This window comes from Exophiala dermatitidis (assembly GCF_000230625.1).
Source record: "Exophiala dermatitidis NIH/UT8656 unplaced genomic scaffold supercont1.5, whole genome shotgun sequence".
In the NCBI taxonomy this organism is placed as follows: domain Eukaryota; kingdom Fungi; phylum Ascomycota; class Eurotiomycetes; order Chaetothyriales; family Herpotrichiellaceae; genus Exophiala; species Exophiala dermatitidis.
This window is the reverse complement of record NW_008751650.1, coordinates 1913707-1934322: the sequence shown is the minus strand read 5'-3', so window position 1 is coordinate 1934322 and position 20616 is coordinate 1913707. Positions and strand designations below refer to the sequence as shown.

At 53.3% G+C, this 20616-nt stretch overlaps 8 protein-coding genes across 8 annotated transcripts; 3 read left to right on the top strand and 5 right to left on the bottom strand.

Moving 5' to 3' along the window:
- Positions 1 to 254: 254 nt before the first annotated feature.
- Positions 255 to 2144, bottom strand: HMPREF1120_06276 (uncharacterized protein; the record flags this gene model as incomplete). The annotated part of the gene is made up of 1 exon (XM_009160477.1): positions 255 to 2144. One exon carries the CDS (start codon positions 2142 to 2144, stop codon positions 255 to 257), a length of 1890 nt encoding a protein of 629 aa, XP_009158725.1.
- Positions 2145 to 3059: 915 nt separating this feature from the next.
- HMPREF1120_06275 (myo-inositol 2-dehydrogenase) lies at positions 3060 to 5037 on the top strand. Its single transcript, XM_009160476.1, has 3 exons — positions 3060 to 3720; positions 3778 to 4216; positions 4292 to 5037. Exons 1-3 carry the CDS (start codon positions 3334 to 3336, stop codon positions 4639 to 4641), a joined length of 1176 nt encoding a protein of 391 aa, XP_009158724.1. The 5' UTR covers positions 3060 to 3333; the 3' UTR covers positions 4642 to 5037.
- An 8-nt stretch (positions 5038 to 5045) lies between these two features.
- On the top strand, positions 5046 to 7603 carry HMPREF1120_06274 (uracil-DNA glycosylase). Its single transcript, XM_009160475.1, has 2 exons — positions 5046 to 5798; positions 5905 to 7603. Exons 1-2 carry the CDS (start codon positions 5323 to 5325, stop codon positions 6767 to 6769), a joined length of 1341 nt encoding a protein of 446 aa, XP_009158723.1. The 5' UTR covers positions 5046 to 5322; the 3' UTR covers positions 6770 to 7603.
- Positions 7558 to 9522, bottom strand: HMPREF1120_06273 (dimethylaniline monooxygenase (N-oxide forming); the record flags this gene model as incomplete). The annotated part of the gene is made up of 2 exons (XM_009160474.1): positions 7558 to 8804; positions 8868 to 9522. The coding sequence occupies 2 exons, from the start codon at positions 9520 to 9522 to the stop codon at positions 7558 to 7560; spliced, it is 1902 nt and encodes a 633-aa protein (XP_009158722.1).
- A 1876-nt stretch (positions 9523 to 11398) lies between these two features.
- Positions 11399 to 13412, bottom strand: HMPREF1120_06272 (uncharacterized protein; the record flags this gene model as incomplete). Its single annotated transcript, XM_009160473.1, has 3 exons — positions 11399 to 13094; positions 13149 to 13258; positions 13314 to 13412. The coding sequence occupies 3 exons, from the start codon at positions 13410 to 13412 to the stop codon at positions 11399 to 11401; spliced, it is 1905 nt and encodes a 634-aa protein (XP_009158721.1).
- Positions 13413 to 13836: 424 nt separating this feature from the next.
- On the bottom strand, positions 13837 to 16245 carry HMPREF1120_06271 (mitochondrial intermediate peptidase; the record flags this gene model as incomplete). The annotated part of the gene is made up of 1 exon (XM_009160472.1): positions 13837 to 16245. One exon carries the CDS (start codon positions 16243 to 16245, stop codon positions 13837 to 13839), a length of 2409 nt encoding a protein of 802 aa, XP_009158720.1.
- A 159-nt stretch (positions 16246 to 16404) lies between these two features.
- On the top strand, positions 16405 to 18091 carry HMPREF1120_06270 (uncharacterized protein). Its single transcript, XM_009160471.1, has 3 exons — positions 16405 to 16786; positions 16857 to 16988; positions 17067 to 18091. Exons 1-3 carry the CDS (start codon positions 16760 to 16762, stop codon positions 17691 to 17693), a joined length of 786 nt encoding a protein of 261 aa, XP_009158719.1. The 5' UTR covers positions 16405 to 16759; the 3' UTR covers positions 17694 to 18091.
- Positions 18092 to 18297: 206 nt separating this feature from the next.
- Positions 18298 to 20487, bottom strand: HMPREF1120_06269 (MFS transporter, SP family, sugar:H+ symporter; the record flags this gene model as incomplete). Its single annotated transcript, XM_009160470.1, has 11 exons — positions 18298 to 18566; positions 18651 to 18764; positions 18826 to 18965; positions 19077 to 19206; positions 19278 to 19287; positions 19363 to 19414; positions 19483 to 19911; positions 19965 to 20155; positions 20214 to 20275; positions 20336 to 20363; positions 20419 to 20487. The coding sequence occupies 11 exons, from the start codon at positions 20485 to 20487 to the stop codon at positions 18298 to 18300; spliced, it is 1494 nt and encodes a 497-aa protein (XP_009158718.1).
- Between the last annotated feature and the right edge of the window lie 129 nt (positions 20488 to 20616).

The following is a 20616-nucleotide window of genomic DNA, read 5'->3' as shown; positions in this document are numbered from 1 at the left end:
AGCGATAAGCATCACTCGAAAAAGGGAGGTGCTGTGCTCCCTCTCGTATCATTCCATTCTGTCTTTTCCCAAGTTCAATGTGGCAAAGCTTTGTGTTTCATATTCTCCCACACTGCATGTTGCGCGCACTTTTCGACCTTTTCAAAGGTGACACTTATTGTTGCCGTCACTATATATACCAACCAGCACTGGACTTCCTGCCAATGTGTACATAAATATGCTGGTAGTCTCCGAAAGGGCAGTCACCCAGTCAATCAATCCATCATTCCCCATGCCTCTTTCAGCAGATTCCGCGCATTCCCAACAGGCCAGGCAAATACGCCTTCCAGCTCATCAATAATACTCAACAGCGCCTGCTGCTCGACCGGGTCCTCGAAATGATCACCGCAAACGACAATGGCCAAAAAGGCCGTGACTAATCCGGGCGGACTGTCCCGATTACTCAGGGCGATCCCGCACAGTCGGAGGACGATGGTTCGTAATTCCCGACTCAACGCTCGCATGCCTGCGACGTGGCCGGGGCCCAATCGGGTGCGTGTCGGGTCGAAGACGGCCAGTAGTATCTTCGCCAACTCGACGTGCTGGACGCCCGCGACATGGCAGTCAGATAGATAACAGATTGTTGGAAAGACTTCGCCTCGGGTTCGGTCCGGGTCGCGGAAATAGATGGGCTCGAAACTTGCGGGGAGGACTTGCGCCCATGTGGCTTCTTGTTGCTTGAGCGAGAGCCAGTGATCCTTGGCCATGGGCGATGCCGACGCAGGCAAGGATGAAGAAGATGAGGAACGGTGTCTACTGATGGGCGGACCGCCGTGGCCGTTGTTACCGTTATTGGTGGTGTTGCTATTGCCGTAACAATACTCCAAAACATCGGCACAGAAGATGATAAGCCGGTCAGCCCAGACGGCATCTTCGGCGGGAGAAAAGGATCGGAAAGCTTCGCAGCGTGCAAGGTCGTGGTTTATAGGCCGCTGTTTCAGAAACGCAGAGTATATCTCTTGCCGAAAGGCGACCCAGAATCCTGCCTGACAGAGGCCATCGGTTCGCCAGCGTACGGCGGGCGCCTCGGCAGAGCTTCCAAGAACGCCTCCTTGCGAATGAGCGGTCGTGGTGTCGGACGCGGTCGGAGAATGTGTGAGCTCGGGAGAAGGAGGCATCCCCGCTGTATATCGAGCATCCGACAAGCTCCCAACTTTGGGGCCATTGATAACGGGAGAACTGTGCGGTACTAGAGGAACCCGGGGAATCTGGGCGTTGATGAACACATTGATAACCCGCAGGAACAGCTCGTTGTCCCGGTCGTCTTCACGTAGCGGAGCATCAATTTCTTCGTAAAATCGCAGAATGATGGCTGCGGCAAGGAGATTCTCATCTCTTGTCTGGTGTGGTTCGAGACTCTGTTTGAGAAGATCTTGGATACACTCGCTGTGGTAGCGAAGCGCTGTTTCTTCGTTAAGATCAGCAACCGCACGACCTTGGTAGTAGTAAACACCCTCCGGTCCAGCTTGTGCCCGTTGAACCAGGCAGAGATGTCTCGCTGAAGCAACGAGCATGGCGTTTCGCAGTGGTGGACAGTACCGTGCCCTTTGGGGGACAATCAACTGAAAGTGCTTTTCCGGATCGCAGAGATCGAACCATCGAGCAAGAGCGTCAACAAAATACCGAATTAGCAGTACCTCCAAAGCAGTATGGACTGGTTGTGTAGATGAGGGCTTCTTGACCAAGCCATCGATATAAGGGGATGCGGGTGTTTCCACGTCGGTAACCCTGCTTTGGGCCGGAGACAGGATAGGAAGCGAGCTATGAGTCTCCCAAAAGTCCGGGAAGGGGCCGACGGTGTCTTGGGTTGAGGAGTCGACAACACTCGTTGTTTCGGGTTGGTTTTGCTGCCAATTTTCAACTTCCGGTGGTAAAGCATTCCCGCGTGAGTGATTGGAAGTGTTTTCCGTACGAAATCGGGAATCCAAAGACCCTGTCGAAGCCTGATGGTGAAGTGTGGAAGCGCTATGGGCATTCGTCTCATTACCCCGATGAGGGTTCGGCTCTTCCTCAAGATCGACGTCTAGATCATCATCCTCCTCGATGCCTCGTCCTTGCTCTTGATCGTAAATTGCTGTCAGTTCGGCAGTTTCATCAATGAACATCAAATCTATGCACGCATCTGATTAGCGACACTGGTAGGGGATGGCAAGGTTCAAGAGCACAATCACCGGAAGCCTTTTTCGGCTTCAACCAAGTCTGATCCTTGGAGAAGCTGTTGGTGCTGTATCTGGATCTTGAACTGTGTCGAAATCTGATGCCCGCCCTGCTGCGGACGCAGCGTTCGCCGGACCGCTGACATCTTTTACAGGTGGAAGACGCGAAATCACCTGTGGACCATCGGGACAAAGAAGGTCAGTCTCGCCATGGGTCGCGAAGGCTAGCCTTGCTCACACTTCAGGTGCCTCTGTGTGCAAAGATGGTCAGTATGTTGCGGCGCAAAGAAACCTTTCCTGCGAGGCTGAACACCTCATCAGGAGAGGGAGTGGGACCAGATTGTCCCAAGAGAACAGGCTAGACGTATCTGCAATTGTCACACGGTGCTCCTCGTTTCTTGCTTCTGTCTCTAGTGTTCGTGGAAGCCGCATCGGTTTCCTGAACGAGCTGCCGCGTCTTCTCACCCTCTTCTTGCTCGGCTCTAATCTGGCGCGATGTACTTGGAGGGTTCATTTGGGCCGATGGGGTGAGAATCAAATCATCGGAAAAGGTGATTCAGCCCAGGGCTGGACTCGGCGAAGCTCTCGTCAACGAACTCAAAGATCTCAGACCGCCAAAATCTAGTGCTCGGCGGTAAGTTGCCTCACATTTGTAGAGTCCCTCTCATGACCATCCCCCGCTTGCGGGACTCGGGGTTGCACCCGCATAGTGCCGGGGCATCAGGGTCAAACGTGGAGAAGGTCACTGTCACCCCTGGTGTAGAGGCAGCCACTGGGAGTTGCCCCAATGGTCAAAGGGGTAAAAGTTCCCCGGGTGAGGCCTGGACCGCCAGTTGCACGCGCTTCACTGTTTGCGTCGAATGATCTACCTCGAGATCTCGGGATGGAGTACGATGTTGCTGGTGCGCCTTCCAGATTTGTCCCTTTTCCGAAGGTGTTCTGCTACGACACACTCGTCGCCGCGCCAGCGATGTATGTGCGCCCAAAAAATGTACAGTGGTATATATGGCACCCACTGCAGGACTTCTTGATGGCGGTGTAGTCGTTGTCACTGTTTCGGAGATCCACCGATTCCCATACACTAGCGGAGCGGCGGAGAACCAGCGTCAGAGATAAAAAGATTCTCAACAGCCACTACATGGCTTCCTCTCTGCGCTCTCCATCATCTCTTTTCTCGTCCTCATTGCAATCAGCCGACGAAATGCCTGGTAGAAAGCTCAAAGTCGCCATTGCCGGTTTGGGCCGCATGGGCGCGCGCCATGCACTCCATTTTTACAACTTGACTCCCCGCGCCGAAGTGATCGCCGTAACCTCGCCAGAACTGAAAGAATTGGAATGGGCCAACCGGACCCTGGAGGGTGTTAGAACATATGCCGACTACGATGAGATGCTGAGAGAAGAGAAGGACCTCGAGGCAGTGGTCATCTCCTCAGCCACCATCGTTCATGCCGAACAGGCCATCAAGGCCATCAACTTGGGGCTGCATGTGCTCTGCGAGAAGCCGCTCAGCACAAGCCCGGAGGTGGTAAGTCAACCATATGCCTGTTATGTGGAGCCATTGCATTAACTTGTTTGTCCGCAGTCCCAATCCGTTCTTTCGGCTTATCAGAACTCGATAAAACGATTTCCCAACCAGAAGGTCATCTGTGGCTTTTCGCGTCGCTTCGATGCCTCTTATCGGGATGCATACCAGAAAGTGCGCTCTGGAGTGGTGGGAAAGCCGGCGGTGATCCGCTCTCAGACATGTGATAAACTCGATCCTTCCGGCTTCTTTGTCGAGTATGCCCAGTTCTCTGGGGGTATCTTCGTCGATTGCTCCATCCACGACATTGATCTCGCTCTGTGGTTCTTTGGGGAGGACTCGGTGGTCAAATCAGTCAGTGCTGTCGGAATCACTGCCGTGTCTCCGGAACTGAGAAAGTACAACGACCGGGACAACGCCGTCGGGATTATTGAATTTTATGGTGGCAAGATTTGCCAGCTGTACTGCAGCCGGATGATGGCCGCTGGACAAGAAGACTGTAAGTATCACTGCAGTGGTGGTGATGCGAGCGAATGGTGCAAGATTCTGGATTGCTTACTGACTGGGAGCGCAGGCACCGAGATCACCGGCACCAAAGGAAAAGTGTCAGTCAACACCCAACCCACTGGCACTCTTGTCAACATTTATGAGCCATCCGGAATCCGTCGTGAGATCCCTCAGGACTATTATGGCCGATTCCGCGAGGCCTTCATTACTGAGGCCAACGAGTTCACCGCCTGCTGCCTCGACAACACCGAAGTACCCCTCCGACTGGAGGGGGCCGTGGCTGCGGTCAAGATCGGAGGCGCCCTACAAGAAAGTCTCATCACGGGCAAGAAGATTGAGTTCGATGAACGTGGCAAACGGATAGGCGCTCCTGCTCCTCGAGGCGGAGGTCAGGCACCTCTGTCGGCCAGGCTGTGATTGTGATAGAGTGGTTGGCAGCCCAATCTCGATAGAATATGGACGCATATGAGCATTGCAGTGACGGGCATAGAACAAAAGATAGAGACGGTTTACAGGTAGACTTTTCGGATGGAACTTGAATAGGGTCAATTACAGTGCCAGTCTAATCACATCTTGCCTATCACCTACTATGTCTACCTGTGTCACACAAGATCGAAGCCCTGCAGAAGATTGATTCAAAATCCATCGGCTACACCGGTGAAGCCAGTTGGTGTGCAACAGACCAAGGTTACTTCAGGGATGCCAGGGGCCTGGCTAGGGACCTACTACTTAGCTATTCTGGGGTGGCTGCAGGTGCACTTGGCTGGAGCTGAGCCTGCAGCACGATTCCTCCAGCTGGTACTGCAACTACAAACAAGGTCCCCGGGGCTCCGCGAGCCTGTCCAGCATCCCCCGAGTGCCTCGTTAGCCCGAGGGGCCCCCTCGGCCCTGCACTAGCGACGCCTCCCGCCCGACGCGTCTCTTTCTAGTACAATGTAGGTCGTGTTTGAAGCGCGTTTAGTGGCAGCCCAATGTTCATGCAACTTGAACCACCGCAGCCTGAGATACACCGTCAACTCATGCAGTCCCGGTCAGCTCTGTTTTCCGTTGAAGCGTTGACAATAACGATCTGACCGTATCTGACTGCCTTGGGGTTGTATGTTGTGGCCTCGGACCGTGAGCCGTGTCAATTTATCCACGCGTAGTCTCCCTCCGAGACGGCACACCCATCTGCTCGTACTAGCATACCGTCATTCCCGCGCAATGTCTTCTCTAAAACGAAAAGAACCTCCCACCTCCGCCAGCCAACCGAAACGGAATGGCGACCTCACGTCCTTCTTCGGCCCTCCCAAAGTCACACCGTCGGGCGGCGGGAAGCCTACGTCCTTTACCAGCAGCTCAACAGCAAGTGATGCGCCCCCATTGAAGTTCGACAAGGACAAATGGGTGGCCAGCCTGACCGAGGAGCAGAGGAAACTGCTGAAGCTAGAAATCGACACTTTGGACCCGAGCTGGCTGGGCGCATTGAAAGACGAAGTCACGTCGCCGAGTTTTCTGGAACTGAAGCGGTTCTTGCAGAAAGAGATTGATTCAGGACAGAAGATCTATCCTCCGCTCGAGGACGTGTACAGCTGGTAAGCCAGTCACAAATGTCTATTCCACATGACAATGCACTTTCCCACGAAACTCTGTGCTGTATGCGCGCTCATTGGAATTCAAGCTGACCGGTATCTGTTCCAGGTCTCGTCACTGTCCTCTACACAAGGTGCGCGTGGTGATCCTAGGACAAGACCCCTACCACGGCCACAACCAAGCCCACGGCCTCTGCTTCTCTGTGCGACCACCTACACCTGCTCCGCCATCCCTTAAGAACATCTACATCGCCATCAAGAAAGATTATCCCGATTTCAGCCCACCGCCCAAGAACTCGGGGCTCCTGACACCATGGGCCGACCAAGGCGTGCTCCTGCTCAACACCTGCCTAACGGTGCGTGCGGGCCAGGCCAATTCGCACGCCAACCGCGGCTGGGAAAAGTTCACTCAAAAGGTCATTGACACGGTTGTCAAGGTGCGGACGCGGGGTGTTGTGTTTTTGGCTTGGGGCATGCCGGCCCAGAAACGCTGCGAGAAGATTACCGGAGGCCGACATTTGGTATTGAAGAGCGTACATCCGTCCCCACTGAGTGCTCACAAGGGGTTCTTCGACTGCGGCCACTTCAAAAAGGCCAATGAATGGTTGGAGTCACGCTACGGTCCGGAAGGTGTGATTGATTGGAATCTGAACGTCCAGCATCCGATCAAGGCGCCACCGGTCCAGGAACCAGTCAAAGCCACGGCTAGTCAGGAGAAGACGCCCGAAGAAGACGGGCCAGTCACAGAACTCCCGGAGAAGACGGATGGTGAGAAGGTCGTGCAGAAGGATGAGTTTGACGGCGAGGACGATGAAGATGCCATCGCCGCAATGGAGGAAATTGCCCGACAAGAAGACCAAGCGGAGGCAACTAAGAAAACCAATGTCGAATCTGGCGGTCCAGACGATGGTGGTGAACCCAAAGGCACTCGAGAAGAGACCAAGTCTGAGGCGACCGATGAGAAGGCTGTCTAGCCCTGTTATGTTATTCAGCATGGGTGCAAGCACTGGTGTTTCCTCGAGTCAGCTTTCCGAAGTTGATAATTCTATTGATGTTGATGTCGATACCATGTCTGGTCGACATAGCATGGTTTCAACACTGCTCCCAGTCAGTACAGGGATGTCGAACTCTCGAGCCATGGATTGTTGCCTTGATCTCGCAAAATGTGCAATTAGAGGCTCCGTCAACTGAGGTGGTTCGATGTCATCTCAAACTCGGCGGCTGTCTGCGGTCCACAGGATCCGCTAGATACAGGAAAAGTGTTAAAAGACTTTTTTTTCCCTTTCGCGTTTTCCCAAAAAGAGCTGGTCGTCAGATCCAAGGAGTTTGCTGCAGATTTGGCGAGGGAACCATAATCAAAGCTTAATATGAGGCTCTGGGAAAGAGAGAGCCTTGCCAATGTGCCATACCTTTACTTTGCGGTAAATGTACAGTCCTCCTGAAACACATCAGCCTTGCTAGTAAGTAGTCAACAAGGGGGTCACAAGGGAGTCACAAGGGAGTCACAAGTGTCTTTCCAGCACTACGGGCAGCGTGGTCAAGGTCAGTGGTCACAGGGGCACCGATACATTTACAGTATTTCCTTCTCTCTCTGTATGAACAGACACACAACAAAGACAGTTAGTCGAGTAGTTCAAATCGCTCCTTTCATTTCCAACACTTGATAAGTGTGTAAGTGTGTATATATATATAGCTAAATTGGCCATCGGGTCCATCATCGGGTTCATCCGTCGCTATGTAGCTTGTTGACCACAACAATCACTTATGGATTATACTTCAACAGCCCCTCCTCAATAGCCTTGATCTGCAAGGCCAGGATCTTCGAATAATACCTGCACAGCGCAAGATTGCCACCCATGAACCAGAATCCCGGATGGCCCGTCTTCTGCCAGATAGTCCGCATCTCTCCTTCCTGGTTATAGCCCCAGATATCGCCAACACGATCAGCAAGTTCATCGCCGAAAATCTCACGGGCCTGGGTGCGCATGTTTTGGTACCCAGTGGCAAAGATAATTTCATCGGCCTCGAGCTCGGAGCCATCGGCGAAACGCAGACCATGCGGGAGGACCTCGTCGATTTCCTGGCCCTGCTTGATCTTGATCTTGCCATCGATAATGAGCTGCGCACATCCGACATCGATATAATAGCCGCCTCCGCGCTGGAAATACTTCATAAACAAACCAGCACCCTCTGGACCTCTGTCCAGTCCAAACCCGGCCTTGGCCAGTCCATCGAGCGTCTTTTTGTCATATTGTTCTTGCAACTCGGTGATCTTGATCTGTAGTGCCTTGAGGACTTCGCTAGGCAAGCTGTGCAGCCACAAGTCGGCATCGTCCACTGGAGGTCCACCTTCGGAATATAATCCCTTGAGACCGATTTCCGTAATGGCCTCGCTGGAAATGACGCACGTCGTCGACCGTTGCACCATGGTCACATCGTAGCCCTTTTCGTAGAAATCCTGTGCGATGTCGTGGCCTGAATTGCAGGATCCCACCACGACGGCCTTCTTGCCTTTGCCGTCTAGTCGGGCGCCAGGGAACTCGGACGAGTGGCACAGACGGTCACCCTTGAAGTTGTTGATTCCCTTCATGTGCGAGGGGAAATTCTTCTTGCCTGAGTGGCCTGTCGCTTGGATGATGTGCCGTGGGTGCAGGGTGCGAGTCTCGGTCGTGCCGTCGGGTTTCGTCCGCTTCACGGTCACGGTCCATTGTCGCTTGTTGTCGTCCCAAGACGTAGACTCCAGCGTTGTCTTGACCCATACGTTCAGCTCCAGCAGTGTCGCGTACGACTCGAAGAATTCCGCCAGTTTGTCCTTGGGCGTGAATACGGGCCAGAATTCGGGGAATGGCAGATATGGCATGTGGTCGTACCAGACTGGATCGTGCAGGACCAGCTGGTGGTACCGGCGTCGCCAGTTGTCGCCGATTCGGTCTTCACTGTCGATCACGAGTGTTTCAACGCCGAGCATCTTGAGCCGAGATGTTGCTGTGAGTCCGCCCTGGCCGGCACCTGGACAAAAAAGCGTAAGTAACTGACAAAAAGTAGATGGTTGAGCTGTTCGGTCATACATACCTAGAATCATCACCGTTGGCTCTTTATTCTCAAAGTTGATTTCGGCCCGTCTCCTCTCCAGCCAGTTCTTGCGATCCGGCTTGCCACCATGCTCGACACCCTTGGACCGACGGGGCCCAACGGCTTCCTCGTGGCCCTTGAGCTCACGCAGGGTTGTGAACAAAGTGAAAATCTTCCATTGTCCGTCTCGCTCAGCCAGCCGAGCGACACCCTGGCCTGCGCCGACCTTGGAGGTAAAGTTGAAGAAGAACTGGATCCCCTTGACGTCGCCGGTGCCGTCAAAGGCTCCCAGCTGGGGCGAGCGGTAGGCGGAGCTTCGGTCGATCTCGATCTTTTGCAACGGACATCCGACGTCGGCGAGGAACTCGGCAATCTTCTTGGGCCCCTTCAGCGTCCGCAGGTCCCAAGAGACACCGAGGTGATCCCGCCAGTAGCCGTCGTCTAGGAACAAGTCTGCAATCGCCTGAGTGTCTCCGTTGGCAAGAGCGTTGTTGAATGTGTCGACGATTTTGTTGGCCACGGCATTCGCATCGACCGAGGTCGTCTGGGCTGTCTTGGGCCACTTGGCCACAGGGATGTTAACGGACCCAGGCTCACATCGGTCCTTGGACAGAGTGAGGCCCGGGTCCGTGGCCGATTGGACTTTGACGCTCATGTTGAAGAACACGAGATAGGTCTGAAAGCTGTCTTTTCCGGGTCCCTTGTATCTGCACTCTTGTGTAAAGATATGTGAACAAGGCGCAGGTAGAAGAGCGAGGCAAAGTCCAGCTTGATGGTTTCAGGGAAGAACTTCGGATCGGACCACAGAAGATAAAATGTTTTTAAATACCTGCCAGGACCAGGACCCTTGAGGCTGGCAGCCTTCGTCACCCCCCTCTCTCCGCGCCCCCGCCCCTCGCCAAAATTGCCACGGGGAACAGGGACACAGACCGGGGAGACGCGGGGCAGCCAGGAGAAATTAAACTTGCCGTTTGTCCAGTTGCGTGGAGGACTCTGAGCCCCGGAATACTTAGTTTGGTAACCCTGGAAGCTTCCCCCGTTGGTTATCTCGACAGCGAGGCGCGGGGGCAAGGACCCGCCGTTCAACAATAATCACTTGTTGGTTGGTGTTTCTCTTCCTGTCCTCGTTGGCCAACCGAGGGCTGAAGCCCCTGGAGCAACGTGTCCCTAACAATGTTGTCATGTCCTCAGATAGTCGGTATCGGTGCCGCCGGGACCGACTTGCTCAGTGGCCAGAGACAAGTTGTCCTTCAGCTTTACTACTATATCAAGTTCCAAAGCCCGCCGCATCTAATACTGAGCGGGAAATGCTGCTGGGCTTTTGGCACGAGTAGGCGTCTACGGCGAAGCTTGGGCCCGACATGGAGGTTCAGAATGCGTTCATCCGCCGGATGTCCTGACCGCTGATACAAAGCAACGAATCGGATGAGACTAGAGAGGGGGTTTTGGCGAGAACCGAGCCATCGGAATGGTGCCGTGCTTCGAGCATCTCTGGTCCTCGCGCGACTCGTTGGCATCGATTCGTCAACCGTAACAGAAGAACGCCAGCGATGTGTGATTCTCCCTCCTGTTTTCCTATTCGCGACCGTTTCAGCGCCGAGGCAAATGGAAGTGTGTTCCTTTCGTCCCGAGTCCTGAAATGTGATAGGCAGGTCGTGCTGGAGCCTCCTTTCAATCGTTATCGCGATGAGTTGGCCAGCCTTGTCGATCCGCCGACAGAAGGGCAGGAGTTGCGCTAGACTCACAGCCCTATGAGATAGCATGCCAGTTGCACGTCTGTCAAGTTGGAGACAGCATTTGTACCTCCTCATTCTATCCGTGTCCCCGGACTCACTCCCAGAGACCGTCATACCACTCTTGCAACACACTGCGAGTTACTCGTCAGGTTATGATCGCATAGATCGCTACAACATGGCGTGCAGTCGGTCAGGTCCACTTCGGTATACTTAGAAAGGAAAGTAAGCTGTGACAGCCTCGAGACGGGGTCGGACATTTTCTTGCCCCTTGTCGCAATCCCCAGAAACATGGGGTTTGCAGAGTTGCGTTATGCGGGATGATAACAGTAGTTGCCACAGTCACCCTGTCATCATGGCTGGTACCTTGTTGAGCCTTCCTTGCCAGGCTTTGTACACCCTGTCTTGGATTGGAGAGAGCCTTAGCCAACCCCCAAGGGCTGTGCATGCAGCCTTGCAGCCGAGAGGTAACTTTCCGCGTCCTGGTTCTTGACCAGTGGTGATCAACCACATCCGTTCAGCCGGTACCTGGGGCCACGTTGCTGGTGATCACTGCTGAAAGCGAATGAAACACACTAAAGGTTAGCAAAGACCCGAATGACAGGCGTAATGGCCAATAGCCCGTTGTAGTTTCTGGGCAGTCGCAGCCACCGAATCTGACGACTTGCGGGCTGTTGTTGGAGATTGTACAACATGTTCCTCGTCAATGAACAATAGGGGAGCCCTTGATGACCATCGCCTTCATGGCGGGAAATCCGTCTTTGGCTGTCGGTCCATCTGGATTGCGTCGGCACAGCTTCATACCTCGGCAAGATGGTACAACGTGGACAACAATTCAAAGTCCTGGGCGACAGTAGGACTTAAGGCGACGAGTTCAGACATGAACCTTAACATCTTGGTACACCATACATCATATCCCAGGGGTAGCGTGTCCCGGACACGAGGGTTGGGTGAGTTCTTGAAAGCATGAAATATGAAGAGTTGACCAAACATTTGGCCAGACACAAAGTACTTCAGCGGCATGAAATCCTTCATCCTCACACACACATCCAGAGCCAAAGGCCAATCCATGGCGAATTGCAGAGCTTCTGAACACATTTTCAAGTCCGTGTCCGAGACAGACATGGGCTTTTGAATGGCTTTGTACAGGAATGGCCGGCCGAGGTGGAACCTGGAGATGCGATATCGGGCCTGTAGGAGGGTCAAGACAACGGCATCGGCAGGGCTGCCAAACACCTGATCTTCACCTTCGCTGGTCCACTGCAGCCCCGGGGGCAGATTTTCTCGCCACTGTTCGAGCTGGTGCCGCAACTCGTCCGCCAGGGCGGCCGACGGGTTGCTGTAGTATAGCTCTTCCCGGATGCGGCTGAGGATGATCCGATGCGCAATCTGGGCGAGGAAGTGGTAGTGGTAGTACGAATCATCCGAGTTCCATGGGCGTGACTTGTCGGCATAGGGATACGTGATGAATTTCGGAAGTGGCACGACGTCCTCGAACTCCTTCAGTCGACTCGGAGGCAGTTCCAATTCTTGGACAATTACTGTCTCAAGCACTAGAGCGGTCCAGAATAGGCGGGATTGCATGTCCGCCGACCACTCGTCATGCGGCATCGGTGGGCATTTGAAGAATGCCGTACAGGTCATGGCGGCGCGATTGGTCATCATCCATTCGTCGACCGGCCGCATGGTTTGAGCAAAGAACACAGCGGACACCAGGTAGTACTGGCAGCTTTGAATGTCCCGCTCACAGAGGCAGAATCCGACCCGTTTACGGGCCTCATTGAAGAAGCTCAATCCGGGGATTTCTTCGTCTATGATATGACGGATGATCGGAGATAGGGATTCCGTAAGCGAAGTATCAAAACCTCCTTCCTCGTAGGCTTTGAGACCCATGCATCCCAGAGCCATGACATTCAGTACGAGGCATGACTCCATGTCATAGCCGAAACCTTCCCGTACCACAACGGCGAGGGTACTCAAGAAGTAGAAGTCGCGGTCAATACATGGGTAAACGCGGTTGAAGGTGTCGAAATAAGCGTTTGATAATTCTTTGACGCAGGATAAACTGAGTGAAGCAAGCCAGTCTTCTCCTGTAAGTCCCGCTTGCGCTGGTATCATCGGACTGAGCTGGGCTCGTCCTGATTCCAACAGCGTAGGATAGCTTTTTTCAAGGTTGCCTGCCGCGCTAGAGAGACTGGGCGGGAGGGTTGCTACCACGCCCGGCCAATGCACCGTCTGATGAGCACTGAACGACAGTAGCCCGGGTAATTTGGTCGGCGGTACTGGGGTAGGGGCCTGAGGCGAGGTTATGGACCTGATTGACATGGCGGATTCCATGCGACCCGGGCTCTCTGTCGTATGGCGATCATGCTCACTTAAAATTGCTACCGACTGCTGTCGGGATTTTGAAGGAGGATCTTGGTCGGAGAGATGGTCGATCTTAGACTCCATTCGTTTCAACGTGTTGAAAATCATGCTCATGGAGATCTCATTTCTTGGAACTGTCGTCAGCTGAATAGGAGGTTACTCAGAGACAAACGGGGCTCACTTGGTCGGTTTGCGTTCCGCGTAAGTACACTCGATTCCTAGAGTCCTGCAGAGACTGCAGGGCATGTCCTCGTCGCATCTCGTCTTCTTGGCCCGACATGCTTCGCATGCCTTGGGAAAATATCAGCACGACGGCGCTGAAAATAAGCTGGCAGCAGGGACGCACCTGACGCGCAATAAATGTGCGCTGTCTCTTTCCCGGTCTGAAGTCAGCCTCATGAGAGTCCTCCCTGGCCAGGACAGGATCGTGCCCTTCATCGCCCATGTTGAGTGCGCCGTGGTCAAGACACCATAGTTTGGAGAGTCGTTTACGCCGCCATATCAACTCCCAATATGCTTCTGTCGGTATCCTGGAAGGAGGCAGTTATAAAGTAGTACATCACGATGCGGGCGAAAAGACATGAATCCCTCGAGCAACGTTGCATCGGATAAATAAAAATATTGCTTATATAAGATTTTTCCGGTCATGCTGAACACGATTATTGGTGGGAAGGCACAGCCTTGGTTGTCAGCCTTGCCGTTCACCTTCAGATCTACTATGTAATTTCTCAGGGAGGCTTATCTTATCGATCATTGACACGGAGCCAGAATTCGTTGGACTCCAAATGCATATCCAGTGGTTCTTTCATGATACACGGTACCAACAAGGTTCCATTCCAGAAGCATTCTGGCATTTTTCTTTAGGCATGTCACATTGAACCCTCACTCGATGCTCCGACCCCCCATCTGCCGACCTCCAGCATGGCCTCCTGGCCTCCTTCGGCCAATACACCGCGGCCATCGCCTATTAGGCCCTCCAGGCACAGCCAAGGGTCTCTGCCACCACCCCAGCGCAGAACCTCCTGCTTGAAACGCTCGCCAGCGGCCCTGTCCAAAGCGGCGTTGCTCTGTCCATCTTTGAATACGGTGCGCCAGACCTGCCGAGCAATAGCCCTATCAAACAAATACGAATAATAACTCGCGCCATAGCCGTACAAATGGCCGAAGAAGCCCTGCCATGCTGTCTCTGGGGGTTCAGGTACACTGCCATACTTGTTCCACACCTCATGGTAGACGGCTGTGGAGTTGTACCGACCTGTTCGTAGAGCCTCGACAGGCCCTGTGGAATGATAGACCTGGTCGAGGATGGACATGAGGATTTGGGCTTCATTATTCCATCCTCCGGATCTTTCAGCCTGCGTTGTCCTCTCATCGGCGAGGGCGGTCAGCAGCTCGTCCGGGATAACGGCATCCGTCTGCCAATGTCGAGCAAAACTCTTTAGCACAGCAGGATCGGTCGCGAAATACTCCATCAGCACAGACGGAAGTTCGGCAAAATCTGTGGCGCATCTAGTTCCGGAGATGCCTTGCATCGATGTCCGACCTAGGATGCTGTGGATTGCGTGGCCCATCTCATGGAACAATGTCGTCACGCTGTGCAGCGACAACAGCGATGGCGCTGGACCTACACTGGTACTTGGGTCTGGAAACCCGCATACCAACGCGATGATCGGGATTTGGTAGTTCGCACGGGCGTGAGGATCCCTTTTCAAGACACTGGGGCCCATAATCGTAGGCATGCCGTCATTCAAAGGCTCTCCTCGTTGTTGGGAGTCCATCACTTCCTCGTCCGAGATCTCGCGCGAGCAAAGAAGTGTAAAGTGCGCTGGGTTAGGCAGTTTTCCAGGCCTGGAAAACAAGTCGCAGTACATGGTCGCAATGTGCTCCTCTTTGTCGGTATAAACATCCAACCTCCTCACCTCTGGGTGCCAGACTTCGCCCTGGCAAGTCTCTTTCGGCACCAACCGCACTCCATAGAGCGATTCAAACAGGTTGGACAACCCTTGCATGACATGACCAATGGCGAAGTAGTTACTGGCATTTTCGCGTAGGCGAGACTTGGACGTCCGAGGTCCCGCGGCCGCCTGAAACTGCGCCAGCTTCGCCAGCAGATAGGAATGATCCCAAGGGTCTATTGATGACGCATTCGGGTCGTCGAGTTTTCGCTTGAGCTCTAGAAGTGGCGCGAGTTCTTTCTGAACCTGAACTCTGTTGTTGGCATTCAAAGACTCGAGGAAATCACTCACAGCGGCAGGAGTCTTGGACATTTTGTCGGCCAATGTCATCTGAGCGTAACTGTCATAGCCCGTGAGTTTAGCCAGCTGCGCCCGGCGCAGAAGAAGTTGTTCCAGTCGGGCAATTGTTTGTCGCGACGCCGTACGCTCGGCCACATAGACAGTTCTGCGCGTAGCGGGACTTTTGGCCGAGTTCAGAATCACCTTGGACGCCGAGCTATAGACTGGAATTTGCACTCGTTCCCAGGACTTCATGCCTTGAACTAGAGTAGGATCGACGCCGTCAAGCTGCTTCAGCGAGAAGGTAACATGATCCTTGGCATGGTCCATCTGATTGACGAAATCCGTTCCTACCTGAGCAATATCATTGGAGAGAGAGACGAATTGTTGTCTCTGCTGTTCGGGCAGATCGATACCTGACTTTGCAAAGTCCTTCATCAAGAGCTGGGCCACCGTCTTCTCTTCTTCATTCCAGTGAGACAGGACTTCCGGCATGTCCCACGCCTTTTTCAGTTGCTGATTGAGGCCCGTAGTCGTATTCAGCTCGTTCATGTATTGGAACATCAGCGAGTACGACGCCGAAGCTGCGGCCGCGACCGCCGAGTCTGGGTGGATGCTCCTGATGAAGTCGGACAGATCTATGACCCGGCACAACAGATCACTCAGTCGATCAAGGTCTCTAGGGATGGCTCTGTACTCTTCGACCGTAGAAGCTGCCAGAGTCCTCTCCACCACCCTCTTACATTGTGCCACTGCTGTCTCTGCGAACTTTTGAAATCCTCGTGGAGTGGTGAGATGTTTGTTCCCTATTAGCCCCGAGCTCTTCTTCTCCGCAGTGCGCCATTTGCCTTTTTTGTTAAAGACCTCGCGGAGCAGAGCATTGTCACTGCTCCGGGCAGGTGACGCGTGGAGATATGCAGACTCATAAGAGGAATCGAGCGTGGCTGTTGCTGTTGCAGCTCCGGTGGCCGTAGAGCGGTATCGTTGTTGCTGGCGAAGACATCTGGCACAAGTCCATGGCTGCCGCCGCACCAGTTTGTTCATACCTTCCTAGGGCAACTAGTAATGTACAAGTATGCCCAATGTGTCGCGATCAAATGCTTGTGCCACAACTCGATGCTTCTTGGCTGTTCAGGCGAGCAGCGCAGCAGTGGTCCGTCCGAGTCTTTGTGCAACGCCAGCACCACTCAGAGCCAACACCAGCAGCTTTGGTGGTATCCAGCTCGGTATCGCCCCTCGACCTCACCGCGACAAAGATGTGAATTAATGAACGTACAGCAGCAACACCCAAGTAGCAAATGGCATGAGCTGGAGGTACAGTCTGTGGCGTAGGGTTCAAGTTCAATTGTAGGGCCGCACGGCACCGTGATGAGCAGTCTTTCCTCCGCCAAGCCCGGTCCGTCGCGAAGTTGGAGCTCGACTTCAAGTTGAACTTCTGCCCGAAGTTCAATTGCAGTGTTTGCGGGCTCTACTTCAGTTACTTGTTTTCCTTAAACCATTTATCCTCGTCAGTCCAACTCGTCGCTGCTGCCATTTCCTCCTCCTCCTCCTCGCAACCATGGCGCGCGCAAGAATATTACGGGCTGTACGTGACCGTCCCTCCCGTTGAACCGAGCACAGAGGATCCTTGCTGACACTGAACGATGTGATAACAGTCAAGACAAGCTGCCGGAGCAGCAGCATTTCTAGTTCTCGGAGGAGCTGCGGCCACACAAGCACCTCGACACCTGGACACCCAGTTTTTCCGCATGCGAACTGCGTTTGCAGAGGCACCCTCGAAAGACACAGTAATTACAACCCCAAGGTCCCGTGTATTCCTCTTGCCTGCTAGGATCTAACGACATCGCCATCTTCTATATTTCTAGCTCCCTGATAAGAAACCCATATACTCCTCGGAGCCCGAAATTGTCACGCCGATTCCCGAGCAACCATCCACACCATCACCAATCTCGAAACCGTCACACCACCCGCGCTCTCCGACCCCAACCGACCGATTGACCGAACAAGTGAAAAGAGCCCGCCTGTTTCTGTACGAAAAGTCGCTCGCCGCAGAGAACGGCGTCAATGAATTCTTGACCTGGGCATTCCAGAAAGAAACAAATTTCACCAGCACGATTGCCTCGTTAGCGCCCGCGCCCGAGACCGGCGAACAACTACTGCCGGGAGCGATTTATGTTTTGGTGGCCACGATGGCCGGGTCGATTGTGACTCGGAACCGGGGGATTGTGTTGCGAGCCACGTTCCCGCTGGCCGTCGGCATTACCGCTGGGTGGTTGTTGATCCCTGTCACGATGCGCAACACGTTCAATCTGATCTGGGAATATGAGAAGAGAGTCCCTGCCATCCGAGACACGCACGAGCGAATCAGTGGTCTGGTGCAGGATGTTTGGAGACAGGCCAGAGTGCATGCCCAGGTGGCTACGGAGTGGGCGGATGAGACTGCGACGGAGACGCGGAAAAAGGTCGAAGATTTGGTCTCAAAGGGGAAATAAACAGCTCTGGCAAGAAGGACAGAGTTGTTTCGTTTGCTCTTTTCCCGGACAGGCTGCGTGTATGGACTGGCAAAGCTTGCGATTACCTGTTTGTACAGAAAAGAAGAAATGGCATTTATATTCTAATCAGAGCTCCCGAACTGATCCGCCTGATTTTGCTCCGGCGATGCTACCCGCGGCTATGGCACTACCGTGCAGACATACCCTGGTGTAAGAGTTCCCTTTGAGCGGCCAAGAGCCTCGAGTGCCAAACATTATGGCGAGGCTGAGGCTCCTAGTTGTGAGGCTCCCCGTATGTGCTTAGTCATCCGTTTCGGGCAATGTGTACCTACTAGGTAGATATGATCAACTACTAGTATGTTGGCGAGGCTGAATCGCCATTTAACATTAATCAGAAGACAAATCGTATTGCTCCCCGGTTGCAGAGCTCCAACGTAGGGGGGAAGTATACCCGTAAGTCTGTACGTAGGTCGATAGAGAGATTGGATGATTAGATAACTACCAGGGCGACCGTAAATAGATCAGCAGGATCTTTTTCTTTTCGTCGTCAGCCTCAACCTTGTCTTTTCTTCTGTGCTTTCTCCTTCTCTTCTGTTGTCCAGTCTCAGACTTTGTTGCTCGTCTCCGGAGCCGCCATCTCAACCTGCACAGCCGTCTCCTTCTCTTCCATGACAGCCTCCTCAACAGCCAAATCATTCTCATTGACCAGAACAACCTTGTCACCGAAAGCGGCGGCGATTTCCTCGAGAGACTTTTGTTTTGTTTCTGGGAAGTAAAAGTACGCCACGACGAGGAAAAAGGCCGAGCACGCCACAAAGACGTAGTAGTAGTTTTCGTGGATGTTGGCGAAAGCGCTGGGACCGGCTTCGGTGACTGGTGAACGCACAGATCGTTAGTCCAACAAAATAACATTCTAATAATCAAAACACGTTTGTGTAGACGGTGTAGTATACTTACTGCCGACATTCACAATAAAATGCGAAGCTGCAGCCAAGCCCATGACTTTGGACCGGAGAGCAATGGGGAGGACTTCGGCGCCGTAGAGCCATGTTGTGCTGTTGAGCATGCCGTCTAAAAACACGAGTTAGAAGAGAAACACAGGCAGAATGAGTTTTAGGTGTGTGCGGCTCACAATATGTCACGACAAACAAATAGATTCCCAGGACGGCGAATCCCTTTCCGACTTGGTTGTCTGTGTTTTGGAATTTGCGCTGCATGATGGCGGCGTAGATTTCGATGACGATGACACCAATTAGACCGGCGAGGATCATGCTAAATAGAATTGTTAGCTAGGGGTTCATATAATGATGGAATTGGTACAAGTTGCGTGGAATGTTAAGTTTCCGTGCCATGGGCCAAGGTAAGGGATGATGAGAAACGTACTTTCGTCGACCCCATCGGTCAGCGAGGAATCTTGTGGTCAGGACGTTGGAGAGGAAAGCCAGAGTGCCGTAGACGGCGGCCAGAATGAGGATCATATGGCTGTTGATTCCGAGGGATTTGAACAGTATGGCTGTATTTCATGCCATGTTAGATAGATATCCATCATGGTATCTTGTGCTGATGATTGAGTTCAAAACTTACTTTGGTAGTACTGTGACAGACAAACACTGTTAGCAATTTGTTTTCCCGTTTCCCGTCGGTAGGCAGAAAAGCGGGCGAAACTTACCTGAATGACATTGACACCCGTAAGACTGGTCATGGTTTGGACGGCAATAGACCTGGTACAGCAAAGTCAGCATCGATTCCAGCAAGACACTCTCATCAACACCAGAAGTGTAGTACATACACCAGAGCACGTCTTCTAAACAACCTAAACACCTCTTTCAACGATTTGATCTCTCTGTGCATTTCGAATTCAATCTGATTGCGCATGAGGGCAAACTCTTCATGCATCTGGTGGCTGTCGAGGTCGCGACGGATCTTCATGAACTGACGGCGAGCCTCGTCGATCTTGCCGCTGCGAACCAATTGACGCGGAGAGTGTGGCATGAAGGTGACCAGCCCAATGAACATAAGCACACCCCATGGGATCTGAATGCCAAGAGGCAGACGCCATTGGGTCGGACCGTAGGAGGCGTACGAACACGCCGCGCCGACCCAGTTGGAAGCCATTGTGCCCAAGGAGATACCGCAGCCCGAAATACCACCGATCAGACCACGGTTGTGAGGGGCGGAGATCTCGCTGAGGTAGATGGGAACAGTTGCCACCATGCCTCTACAGACACAGATTAGCCTTGTACAAACAGATCGAAAAGGTCTTCCACTTACCCAACAGCATATCCGGCAAGGATACGGCCAGCAAGAAACATGCCAAAGTTTTGAGCAGCTGTTTGGATGACCGTTCCGATAGTGACGATGATACACAGCAACTGCATGAATCGCAGACGACCGAGTTTGTCGCCGATGAACGTTTGGGTCAGGGCCCCGCCAGCCTCGCCGGCAATGTAGACAGCTACAACCTTTTTGTCCTTGTGTAAGTCGCTAGTCGGCTCAAGGGGAACGCAAGATACACCATACCGATCCGGTCATAGCCTTGGAGGGATGATTCATGTAGTCGATCCAACTCTGATGTGCGATTGCTAGACGAACGTTCAATCAGTATGGGTTCCCGGCAGAATACTTTCTGGGTTTCCACTAACTCGTTGTTGCAATGCCGGTATCAAATCCCTGGTCACTTGAGATCAGTCTTCTGCGCTCCAGGAAAAACAGACCGGAGACGTACGAATAAGAACGTGCCGATGGCGGCAAAGAACGATACCCCGAGGGTATACCATGCTGTGCTGCCCGCCATGGTAACTGCGAATGTGGTCTGGTCGGTACCGAGTCTCAACCGCAATGTCAGTGTCTAAAGAGTCGTGATCTGGCAGAAAGGTCGTGAACCGAACATGAGGGGACCGGCCAGCACGTCCACGAGGTGGCC

Excerpts from the sequence above, each read along its gene's own strand:
- HMPREF1120_06275 (XM_009160476.1), top strand. The coding sequence starts at position 3,334 with ATGGCTTCCTCTCTGCGCTCTCCATCATCTCTTTTCTCGTCCTCATTG. Across the intron at positions 3,721-3,777 it reads TCAGCACAAGCCCGGAGGTG|TCCCAATCCGTTCTTTCGGC; the intron begins GTAAGTCAACCA and ends GTTTGTCCGCAG. Across the intron at positions 4,217-4,291 it reads GGCCGCTGGACAAGAAGACT|GCACCGAGATCACCGGCACC; the intron begins GTAAGTATCACT and ends CTGGGAGCGCAG.
- HMPREF1120_06270 (XM_009160471.1), top strand. The coding sequence starts at position 16,760 with ATGGCGCGCGCAAGAATATTACGGGCT. Across the intron at positions 16,787-16,856 it reads GCGCAAGAATATTACGGGCT|TCAAGACAAGCTGCCGGAGC; the intron begins GTACGTGACCGT and ends ATGTGATAACAG. Across the intron at positions 16,989-17,066 it reads AGGCACCCTCGAAAGACACA|CTCCCTGATAAGAAACCCAT; the intron begins GTAATTACAACC and ends CTATATTTCTAG.
- HMPREF1120_06274 (XM_009160475.1), top strand. The coding sequence starts at position 5,323 with ATGTTGTGGCCTCGGACCGTGAGCCGTGTCAATTTATCCACGCGTAGT. Across the intron at positions 5,799-5,904 it reads CTCGAGGACGTGTACAGCTG|GTCTCGTCACTGTCCTCTAC; the intron begins GTAAGCCAGTCA and ends TATCTGTTCCAG.